Source organism: Arachis hypogaea, chromosome 19 (genome assembly GCF_003086295.3).
Source record: "Arachis hypogaea cultivar Tifrunner chromosome 19, arahy.Tifrunner.gnm2.J5K5, whole genome shotgun sequence".
Taxonomy (NCBI): Eukaryota; Viridiplantae; Streptophyta; class Magnoliopsida; order Fabales; family Fabaceae; genus Arachis; species Arachis hypogaea.
Window position 1 is genome coordinate 154194697 of NC_092054.1, and position 12836 is coordinate 154207532.

The following is a 12836-nucleotide window of genomic DNA, read 5'->3' on the forward strand; positions in this document are numbered from 1 at the left end:
ATTCAAAATAAATAACACTATTTTTTCTACATTGTTAAACACAGAAAAATTACATATAGTGATTTTTGAATACCGATTTTTCTATACGAAAAAATTATAGAGCTATTATCCCCAAAAATATTTTCCGGGTAAAAAGTAAAAACTCATACTACATCATTTTTAGGTATTATTCGCACCTCTTTCGGTGAGAAAAAATACATTAACTTTTTCTTTCTCTCCCTTGGTATTTTGAAACAAAGCAATCCTGCACTATTTATAAGGATATAACACAGGAATAGACTCTCTCAAAAAAAAATTAACTAAAAAGGTAAAGTGTAATCTTTTATTTTTTAATATTTTTTTTATATTTTTTTGTCCCGCTTATAAAATATATGGTGAGAAATTACACTTTATTCTCTTAAGTCTCAAATAAAATAAAAAATTGGGAAAATTCATTCCACACCGATCCTCTAAAAGAGTTATTGCATATCTATCTATCTATTTATCTATTTATAATCTATAGAGATTAATACTAACTTTTTATACAATAAATTTTAATCATCTTATTTTTTCTAATAATGTCACATCAACACTTCTAAATATATGGCAAAATATGAAAATCAATCAATCGATCATCTTTAAGAAAAAAAATTAAAAACACACTTATCTATTATTATTCAATTAAAACATAAATTACTAATTAAATATAATAAATATATAAAAAAAGTATTATAATAATCATAATTATAAAAAAATCAGTTATAAATATTTAAATCGCACATTATTTGATTTACTTATACATATTATATAAGACTCTTATTACTATATTATTTGATCTATTTATAAATTATATTACATACAATTTTTATTACTATTACTTCATTTTTTAACCTCTCATATAAATTATTAAAAATTGTTCTAAATAAGTTTAAATTTGGTATAATATTTTTTTACTAGATATATTTAAATATATCATAATTATAAAATTAATTTATATTTTTATATTATATTTTTGATATTTTTTATTTGAATTTATTTTTTCTAACTTTTTTTAATTATTTGTAAATAATGAAAAAAAAACAAAGATGTAGAGCAATATTTTTTCTTTAAAATATTCAACGTTCAAATATTGCACCTGTGTCCACAATAAAGCCATCATATTTTGTTTTGAACAATAATGTTTTAGGAGTCAGCAATGATGAGAAGAAGCTAGATGACTAGATTCAATGCATGTTGATCACAAAATCTGTCCATAATATGGCTGCACTTCAAATTTGTTTTTGCCATCTTTGGATCTCTCGCCACTCTTACTAGCTTATCCATGAATATTCAAGTGAAAGTAACAATGCAATAAATAATTAAATAGTGAATAATATATTAACATTGCCATGTAGTTTAGAATCATAAGATAAAGTATTCGATTTGTGTTTACGTTTTGGACGTAATTCTGTTTTAGTTTTTAAGGTTTAAAGTGTTTTATTTGAATTCAAAAAAATTTTATACATGACAGTAGTATAAGGACAAGGTCGATAATCTGAAAAACAAGTACAAGCTCTAGAGATACAAAATCAACCGTGAATGCATCAATACATTTATTTATTATTTTTTTTACAATTTAAATAAAATATTTTTTTATAGAACTAAGAAAAATGATAAATAAATGTATTGATGCATCTACGGTTGATTTTGTGTCTTTGAAGTGTGTACTTATTTTTCAGATTATCGACCTTGTTCTTATACTGCTGTCATATAGGACATTCCGTTAATTATTTAACTTTGACCTCATAGTGGGACTTCATTTAAGCTAAATGAAACTTTTGTTAGATTCAAATAGAATACTTTAAACCTTAAAAATCCAAATAGGATTATACCCGAACGTAAGGGATCAATTTAGTACTTTACCAGAATTATAATATTATATATATGAGTTATGCTACGTGTACACTAAAATTAGCTACCAAAATTAGCCATTAGTATAAAATACATGCTGAAATATAAATATACATATTGAAAATAAATTAAACTACACATATATTTATACACAAATACATTAGTGACTGATTTTAATAACTGATTTTGGTGTGGAAATAGTTTTTTTGTATATATATATATATATATATATATATATATATATATATATATATCACGTATATGATGACTCAAAAATTACATGCATAGTTTAAATAAATCACCTTGATTATTTTATAAATCACAAAAATTACATGTTGCTTCAATTTGTTTTTAGTGACAGATATACTCTCTCAGTCTTGAAGCAAATAAAAAAGAATCACGGCACCTTTAATCTTAAATAAGCACAACCGTGACCACTCACCATGTTTGACCAAAAGCACTTATAAAAACAAGTGTACCCACATATATAAATAAGGATATAATAATTAGAAGCACATATCCAATAATAAGAGATAACACACATCAAAGATTAAGGCCTATTAAGAAATGGCAACAACATCAACAACAACAACAACATTAGTTAAAGATATTGTGATTGTGGGTGGTGGTGTTGCTGGCCTTACAACTGCCTTAGGACTTCAAAGGTACAACAATACTATACTTTTATGCATCCAAATGTGTATTTAAATTACCATTTAATTCCAAGATTACTAATAATACACATGTAATTTGCAGGTTGGGTATCCCAAGTTTGGTGTTAGAATCTTCAGATAAATTGAGAACCGCTGGTTTTGCTCTATTAACATGGAAGAATGCATGGAAGGCTTTGGAAGCTGTTGGTGTTGCACACATCCTTCGCCCCAAACATGTTCACCTTCATGGGTAATAAACCCTATTATGAACTAAGAGTAAAAAAAATTATAGAATAAACACCCAAATTGATTTCACATTGGATAATTTGGTTTTCAAGAAATTTTTATTCTCCAGAGAGAATTATTCTCGTTGGACAGATTGGTCCGTCTGTCTTTCGGTGCTTCTAATCAAATTTTAATATGCATGTTGGATAAATAAATTTTTAATAAATTTTAGAGGAATAAGTATTGTTTTGGTCCCTAACGTTGATGGTCAGAAAGGACGATTTTAAAATGAAATGGAGCATTAAGGACGATTTTAAAATAAAATGCAACATTAAGGACGATTCTAAATCAAAAATTACACTAGGGACGATTTCGATTCTGACCCTCAACGTTAGGGAACAAAACAATACTTATCCCAATTTTAGGGTTTAGTTAAGTTTATCATTAGTAAAAAAAATTTAAAAATTTTTATTTAAAGAATGTAAAACAAATGCATTGAAAACTTAAAAAATTTTATATTTTCAATAAAAAAAATTTTAATTTATAAATTTAACATGTGTTCTTAAAGCACAAAATAAATAACCCTAAACTTTATCAAACAATTAGGTCTAAAGAATACACTCTAAGATGGAACCACTAATTTGTCCAATAAGAGTAACTTTTTAGAGAATAAAAGTTAGTTGGAAATCAAAGTATTTGATATGAAATTCTTTGAGATTAGTTTGGTGTTTACTTGAAATTTATAATACTAATGTGTTTATTGGATTACTGCAGGAATGTGACTACTTCATTGATCACAGGGCAACAAACATCAACTGTTTCGTTCAAGGGAAAGGAGTAAGTACACTCTATAATGATATATAGATTAATTTCACTATAATCAGTTTTGTTCATTGATTTTTCATCTCAAGGTTTTGCTTAAAATGGGATACATTTTGTTTTATTTTATGCAGTGGAGCCTCTGAAACGAGATGCATTAAAAGGGAATTATTGTTGGAAGCACTTGCCAATGAGCTTCCAAGTGGAACCATTAGGTACTTGTCAAAGGTTGTTGCTATTGAGGAATCTGGTTTCTCTAAGATACTCCATCTTGCTGATGGAACATCCATCAAAACCAAGGTAAGAAATTATTCATTTAACCAACTAATTTGTTATGAAAAATATACACAAGCTAGTAAAGCTCAACATATGATAGATGATTGTTTGTATCTTTAAAGGTATTGATTGGTTGTGATGGAGTGAACTCGGTGGTGGCGAGGTGGTTAGGCTTCAAGGCGGCGGCTTTCGTGGGGAGATCGGCGATCAGGGGATGTACAGAGTTGAAGAACAATCATGGGTTTGAGCACAAGTTCATGCAGTTCTTTGGAGATGATTTTAGAGCTGGTGCTATTCCTATTGATCACAAGACCCTTTATTGGTTCTTCACTTGGACACCATCTACCCAAGGTGATCATCTCTTTTGCATTAATCATTTCATTCAAAAACATAAGTTCATAAGTTTATATTCCTTATAGAATCCTGATTTTTATACAAAATTTAACTTTGATTCAATGGGACAATAAGTATTTGACTTATCACGCAAGCATTTAACCTATCAATGATTCTGAAAATCGGACTGATCAGGTTAATTTGATCCTTGATTGAACCGGTAAACTATTGAACCTCTAGATTTATCGAGTTCAATTTTCAGAACCTTGAACCTATCAGATACTATTTAATAAGCTGGTTGGAGAATGTTGAAAATACAATTGCCAAATGGTACTTAATGAATTACCATGTGCATGCAGGGAAAGAGATGGAAGATAACCCAGCAAAATTGAAGCAATTTGTGTTAGAGAAGCTTGAGAAGTTGCCAAGTGATATTAGATCAGTGATAGAAAACACAGAGTTACATAGCTTCATGTCATCTCCATTGAGATATAGACATCCATGGGAGATCTTGTTTGGAAACATCAGCAAAGGGAATGTGTGTGTTGCCGGAGATGCACTCCATCCGATGACGCCGGACCTCGGCCAAGGTGGTTGTTCTGCTTTGGAAGATGGTGTTGTTCTAGCAAGGTGCCTAGGTGAGGCATTATTATCACTCTCCAATAATGAAAAGGGAGAGGAACAAGAATATAAGAGGATTGAGGAAGCTTTGAAGAAATATGCAAATGAGAGGAGATGGAGAAGCATTGATCTTGTTACAAGTGCCTATGTTGTTGGTACTATTCAAGAGGGTGGTGGTGGTTCTAAATTGGTTTCTTTTTTTAGGGACAAGTTTTTGGCTCCATTTCTTGCTGGCTTGGTGTTGAAGAAATCTGATTTTGATTGTGGGAAACTAAAAGAGGACTACAATTGATGAAAATAAAGTGAAACAATTATCTTTGTAAAATGGTTAATTACAAGTGGGAATACGATTAAGGTTCAATTGCTCCTAAGAAAATGTTGGGGACTAAAATTTGAAATTCATAGTTTGTCTTTTTTTTTTTTTTTTTAATTTTAGTTTTGCATTCATAGTTATAGATGTTAAATACACAAAATTATAGAGTGAATTTTCCTCATCTCTCTTTCAATTAAAGAGTTAGTTATTTCTTATGATATGTCAAATAGTTATTGAATGAAATAGATTATGTCATTATGTCTAATTTGTTTGAGTGTTTTAATTTCAAAAGTATGTTGAGTTATTAGAGGCACTTGGTTTTCTTTAACTAAGTTGGGTTAGCACTTAGCACTTAGGTGATTTACTAAGCTTTGGATAACTTAAATGGTTTACAAGAGTGTGAGTCTCTTGAAATTGGTGATTATAATTTATCTTAAATTCTTAATTACAGTAGAAATTCTACTATTGTTGTAGTGAAAACTGGACACAAGTCGTATTGCACTTCGTGGTTGAATCAGGATATATCGAGGCGTCGTTCTCCTTTTCTATTTTTTGCACTTTTTGTTCTGCATATTCAAGAGACAATCGCAAATAATCTCTGAAGGTTGTAGAAGGCTTAAAGAAGGGGGGTTGAATCTATGACATTTTTTTACTTTAATGAAATATCTCTTTAATTACAAACTAACAGTCTGAATTTGTTTGAACTCAGCAGCGAAAATTTTATGAGACAATTTCGTTTTGTCTCATGAATATCAGAAAACAGAAAAGAAAAGGGAAGAGAGATGCTGATACCATCATGTATCCTGGTTCAGTTGCCTTGTGCAATGCAACCTACATCCAGTCTCCACCACAACAATGGTGGAATTTTCACTATAGTTAAAGTATTACATACACCAATTCCATATGATTGACACAATTCTTTCCCTCTCAAGTTCTAACCTAACTTGACTTCGCTATGCTAATACCTAACTCTTCACTCTTAGTGCTGACCCAACTAAGAAAAGGGTACCTCACTGGTACAAGACACAAGATATTTGAAACAACCTAAAGAAATCTGAAATCACTCTAGACTTTTCACTCAAGTGTATCACTCAGCCTTTTATCACTCTTTGACTTTTTCTTGAATTCTCTCATTCAACCTTTTACCACTCTAAAAATTACAGAAAGATATACATTAAGAAGAAATTATAATCTGTAAAACTTTAAGGAAATTGATGCTTCAACAGCTTCTTTTGCTATGAGTTGAATCGGGTTGAGCAAACACTAATCAAGTTCTTCATCTTGGTGGAATGCTTCTTTCTTTAGATAGCACTGTCCAAGACGTTGAACCTTCTTAGGAAGCTCTCAATAAAATTCTAACTCTGGTTCTTTCTCCTTGTCTTCCAAAATTGAAAATCTTTCTTTTATATATTTTTTTAAGTTGCTGAGTTGCTTTCTTCCAAGTCAACTCTTCGAGATGTGTGCTTTCCCAAGCTTGTCATTTCACTTTCTTCAATTAACCCCCAAATTAAGGATTTTAAAGCTGGTTCTTTTTGCTTGACCGAAGACATTTGAGTAGCAAAGAGAAAGTTGTTCAGTGGTAAACCCAAATCTGAACCATTAATAATGTGCTTTAACTCCAAGAAACTTTGTCAACCATTGATTTACAGCAGCAGAGATCAAAGACTTCTTTCTTCATTTAACCAAAAATGGTATCGCAGAAAGTTGGAGAAGAGGTGAAGAAATTTACATGCATGCAAATGGAAATAAATCACCTTTATCTTCTGACTTAGCTTAATATGGTTTGATTTTGGCGATTAGACATTTGCTTTTTACTTAACCCTTTCTCTTTTCTTCTATGGTGAAATGCACAAGAGGAACGAAGCTCTCTCTCTTTCTTTCTGATTTTGACCGAAGCAAGTTTGAGATCAATGGCTTTGGAAAGCTTCAGCTTGGTGAATGCTACTTGGGCTTGGGTTGGATATATTTCCATTCAACCCAGCTTAGTTGCTTTGCATTATTTTTCTTTGGTTTTTGAGTGATAGGAGGCCCACCGAAGATCTTGTTTATGTTTTTATTTGTTTGGACTGCTGCAACTTTGATTTAGGCTTGCATTACTTAAACAAATGCAATCAAAGCTAATTGGGTGATTAACCTAATAAAAGTAATGTTTGTCATCATCAATTAAGTTAGTTAAATTCTTAACTCAACAATCTCTCCTTGATGACAAACATAATTAAAACGCTGATCAAAAGAATTGAATTTGAATGAGTTTAAAGAACTTCCCTTTGAGTTATGTCACTTGCTTTTGCGTTACTCCCTCTTTTCTTTTGAGGAGTTGCTCCCCTAGATTTATGCTCTTCTCTTCTTTCCTGTTTGCATATTCTCATAGAAAACACAATAATGGACTATATACAATATGTTATCCGTGGATGAATCAATCAGCAAGATTTTCAAACAGTTTATCATATAATAAAGCTGAATCAAGGGAGTGTGCAACCACCCAAATGTGCATCCCAAAACTGAACAAACCATATCAGCAATAATGACTAATATTCAGTTCAAAACTGCTCAACCTTAAACAAAACAGAGTATCCAGACTAATAATGACAAAAAATCAACAGATCATGTCAAGCAAATTCAAATTCACATGCCAAAAAAACACAACAGCAGCAAAAATTCAACAATTCAAAATTCTCTATATGCCACTACTATATGCCACTACTCCACTACTCCCCCTTTTGTCATCAAGGGTGGAACAAAATTGAACTAAAACCTGCAACAAAATGTTAGTTCAAAGTCCAAAACAAGGAAGTAACTAAAATTAAGTGCAACCGTTGTTAAAAATATTACAGTCATCCGAAATAGACATAGAAGAGCTTGCCTTAAACCATAGAAATCTTTTGATAGTTTAAAAACATGGTTAGAAAATTCTTTATTTTCAAAATCAGGTGGCTGTGCCACATACACTTCTCTATCTATTACACCATTCAAGAATACACATTTTACATCCATTTGATACAATTTGAAACCACAATAAGCAGCATAGTTAGAAGAAGTCTTATGGCTTCCATTCAGGCAACAGGGGCAAAGAATTCATCAAAATTTATTCCTTTCTCTTAGTCATATCCTTGTGCCACTAGCCTTGCTTTGTTTTTTGCAATGCTATCATCCTCTCCTAGCTTGTTTCAAAATATCCACTTGATGCCGGTCACTTTCTTTCCATTTGGCTTTGGCATAAGTGTCCAAACTTGATTCTTTTCAAACTCATGAAGCTCTTCTTCCATTGCCTTTATCCAAGAGGGATCATCAAGAGCTTCCTTAATGTTTTGAGGCTCCATTTGAGAGAGAACAGCAATGTTTGTTTCTTCATTTATTTTTCTAGTGGAGGAACGAGTTTTGACACCTTGTGAGACATCCCCAATGACAAACTCCTGAGAATAGTTCTTCAGGAATCTCCATTCACGAGGTCTTGTGGATTTAGAAGCAGATTCGGTCACTGAGGGATTCAATGAACTGGTAATTTCAGGATTTTCACCAGATTCATGAGACAAAACAGAATTGTCTCATGCAGGATTTTCTGCAACTGCAGTTTCAGATTCATTTAGTTCAAAATTTTTACTCTCATGATTTTGGCCCTTTTCATCATCCTTTTGAGCCTGATTTCTTGCATCACAATCCTCCAAAATACTTTGAACCAAGTTAGTATCACAAAATGTAACATGTATGGACTCCTCAATTATTCTAGCATCTTGATGATAAACTCTATATGCTTTACTATTCGTGAAGTATCCTACAAATAAACATTCATATGCCTTTGGATCAAATTTTTTCAAATTATCTTTGTTATTTAGAACAAAACATTTGCATCCAAAGATATGCAAGTAATTTAAATTTGGTGGGTGACCTTTCCAAAGTTCATAAGGTGTTTTCTTCAAAAATTTTCTTACGATGGTTCTATTCAAAATGTGGCAAGTTGTGTTAACCGCTTCAACCCAAAGAAATTTTAGAACATTACTCTCACAGAGCATGGCTCTTGTCATTTCTTGAATACTTATGTTTCTTCTTTCCATAACACCATTTTGTTGTAGTGTCCTTGGATAAGAGAAGTTGTGTGATATTCTAAATTTCTCACAAAAAGAATCAAATAATTGATTTTCAAATTCAGTTCCATGATCAATTCTTATTGATGTGATCTTTAAATCCTTTTCATTTTGAACTTTCTTGCTAAAAATTTGAAATGCCGAAAAGGCTTCGTTTTTGTGTGCAAGAAATAACATCCAACCAAACCTAGAGTAGTCATCCACAATTACTAAACCATAGTGTTTACCACCTAAGCTTTGAGTTCTTGTTGGACCAAATAAATCAATATGTAGCAATTCAAGTGGTCTTTTAGTAGAGATGTCTTCCTTTGATTTAAATGAACTCTTTGTTTGTTTTTCCATTTGACAAGCATCACAAGTGATATCTTTGTCAAATTTTATCAAAGAAAAATCTCTCACTAATTCTTTCTTAACAAGCTTGTTTGTTTGAAACATGCTAGCATGATCCAATCTCTTGTGCCATAGCCATTTTTCAGATTCTTTTGAGTGAAAACAAGCTACATTTTGATCCTTTAGTTCATCAAGAGTAAATCCATACACATTATCATAACGCTTAGCTATAAACAATACATCATTGGTCTTTTCATCTACAACACAGCATTCCAATCTTTTGAAAGTCACTAAATAATCCAAATCACACAATTGACTTATACTAAAAAGATTATGCCTTAAACCATTAACCAAAAAGACATCATCAATGAAAGTAGAGTGATTATTACCTACTTTTTCAACAGCAACAATTTTACCTTTTCCATCATCTCCGAATGTCACAAAACCTCCATACAGTCTCTACCACAACAATGGTGAAATTTCTACTATAGTTAAAGTATTACATACACCAATTCCACAGGATTGACACAATACTTTCCCTCTTAAGTTTTAACTTGACTTGACTTGGCTATGCTAATACCTAACTCTTCACTCTTAGTGCTAACCCAACTAAGAAATGGGTACTTCACTGGTACAAAACACAAGACATTTGAAACAACCTAAAGAAATCTGAAATCACTTTAGGCTTTTCACTCAAGTGTATCACTCAACCTTTTATCACTCTTTGGCTTTTTCTTGAATTCTCTCATTCAGCCTTTTACCATTCTAGAAATTACAGAAAGATAGACATTAAGAGAAAATTATAATCTGTAAAACTTGAAGGAGATTGATACTTCAACAACCTCTTTTGCTATGAGTTGAACCGGGTTGAGCAAACACTAATCAAGTTCTTCATCTTGGCGGAATGCTTCTTTCTTTAGATAGCACTGTCCAAGACGTTGAATCTTCTCAGGAAGCTCTCAATGAAACTCTAACTCTGGTTCTTTCTCCTTGTCTTCCAAAATTGAAAATCTTTCTTTTGTATCTTTTTTCAAGTTGTTAAGTTGCTCTCTTCCAAGTCAACTCCTCGACCTGTGTCCTTCTCCAAGCTTGTCATTTCACTTTCTTCAATTAACCTCTAAATTGGGGATTTCAAAGCTGGTTCTTTTTGCTTGACCGAAGATATTTGAGTAGCAAAGAGAAAGTTGTTCAGTGGTAAACCCAACTCCAAACCATTAATAATGTGCTTTGACTCCAAAAAACTTTGTGAACCATTGATTTACAGCAGCAGAGATGAAAGAATTCTTTCTTCATTTAACCAAAAATGGTATCGCAGAAAGTTGGAGAAGGAGTGAAGAAATTAACATGCATGCAAATGGAAATAAATCACCTTTATTTTCTGACTTAGTTTAATATGGTTTGATTTTGGCGATTAGACATTTGCTTTTTGCTTAACCCTTTCTCTTTCTTTCTTCTTTGATGAAAGGCACAAGAGGAACGAAGCTCTCTCTCTCTCTCTCTCTTTTTTTATTTTGACCGAAGCAAGTTTGAGATCAATGGCTTTGGAAAGTTTCAGCTTGGTGAATGCTACTTGGACTTGGGTTGGATATGTTTCCATTCAGTCCAGCTTAGTTGCTTTGCATTATTTTTCTTTGGGTTTTGAGTGATAGGAGGCACATCGAAGATCTTGTTTCTGTTTTTATTTGTTTGAGCTGATGCAACTTTGATTTAGGCCTGCATTACTTAAATAAATGCAATCAAAAATAATTAGATGATTAATCCAATAAAAATAATATTTGTCATCATCAATTAAGTTAGTTAAATTCTTAACTCAACAATTTTTTAATTTATCGGTTTACTACATAATCTATAAAAATAGTTTCTTGATTCAACTCCCATTTTTAACTCATTTAGCTTGAAATGTTTAACACAATTAGTTTGCGTTAACGGTGTATTGTTACATTATGGGTTCGAGCCCTTCTCCCACAATTGGCAAGAGCCAGTGATCGCCAATTCCTTTCCCCTTTCCATCGACAAGGCTCCTCTTCAATTGGATTCTACCTGCAGGTAGTTGCTTCTTCTTTTTGTAAGGAGGAAAGGACATTCGTATATATCAAGTAGAAGTCCCACCCGGGTGAGGGAAATCCGAAAAGACAATGGCCGATTCAGGTTAACATTAACAAAGGGTCGATGTGAATTGAGCTTGTTCGGGATAAAATTAGAATCCAATAGATCAAACTTTTTTTTCTAAGGAGAAGTTCTAAGCTAATCAAAGGCAGTGCGTACCGACAAAAGAATTCTTCACCCAGCAAAACTCTCCGAGGGCATGGAATGTCTAATTTTTCGGTAAGAATCTCGACAGTAATGTCTCTGGTGGATTCTCCGGTCGAAAGACGGCTAAACTCAATTCAATTCTCGATGGAAAATTAAATAATGTATAATTTGAATTCTATACATTCAATTTAAAATCTATTATGTATAATATGAATTTTATATTCAAAGAGGATAATACTTTAAGCCTAATTCGTTTATCTAATAATGCTCAAAATCCATATCATCGAATTAACAAGAACATATCATTTTAATAACCATCAGCATTATTGCATTTACATGTACCATAGATAAACAAAACGAAGTCGGTTCAAATAAACGATGACAAAACCTAAACCTAAGAACTAATCAATTTGGTAACAGCTTTGATTCCTTCGTAAATAGCATCCTTTGCGAGTTTAGAAATTCATAATCATAATCATAATCATCATTATGTTCATTAATGCAAAATAAAAATTATTATAAAAATCATTAAATTAGAAGAGAAAAAATTGCTTATTTCAATATTCTGTTTTTTTTTTTAAATTGATTCTACCATTGACATGAAGCGAGAGAATGAAATTGTAAGTTATTTTACAATTGAAAAGAAATGAACGATAAAAAAGAGAATTTATATGCAAGAGTAAAGAAAATCAGTAATTAATGGGAGTATCACATCCTCTATTAATTGAGACCTTCATTCTACTCTTGGGAGAGTGCAAAACAATAGTAGCACCCATAATTTGAAAATCGGACAAGCCAAGTAAAGAAGTTACAATCTTAAAGAGATGAAACTTCATAATCTTTGTCAACGGAATTGCCAATGCAGAACTATGCTAACCGTTGACGAGAAGACTAGAAGTTGAGAAATTCACCTAGTGCCTTAGAGAAGAGCTGAGAGATATCTATTCATGTTATTGTATTTTTTTTTTTCAACAATGTGCAAGAGACTTTCCATATTATAAATGTGCAAGAGACTTTCCATATTACAATGGCATAAAAATACTTATTGATTGAATGATGGCT

General features: G+C 31.8%; 1 protein-coding gene across 1 annotated transcript; it reads left to right on the forward strand.

The window, feature by feature from the left end:
• Positions 1 to 2270: 2270 nt before the first annotated feature.
• Positions 2271 to 5374, forward strand: LOC112775941 (monooxygenase 2). The gene is made up of 6 exons (XM_025819861.2): positions 2271 to 2534; positions 2626 to 2772; positions 3522 to 3584; positions 3701 to 3866; positions 3965 to 4193; positions 4535 to 5374. The coding sequence occupies exons 1-6, from the start codon at positions 2437 to 2439 to the stop codon at positions 5086 to 5088; spliced, it is 1257 nt and encodes a 418-aa protein (XP_025675646.1). The 5' UTR covers positions 2271 to 2436; the 3' UTR covers positions 5089 to 5374.
• Positions 5375 to 12836: the final 7462 nt, after the last annotated feature.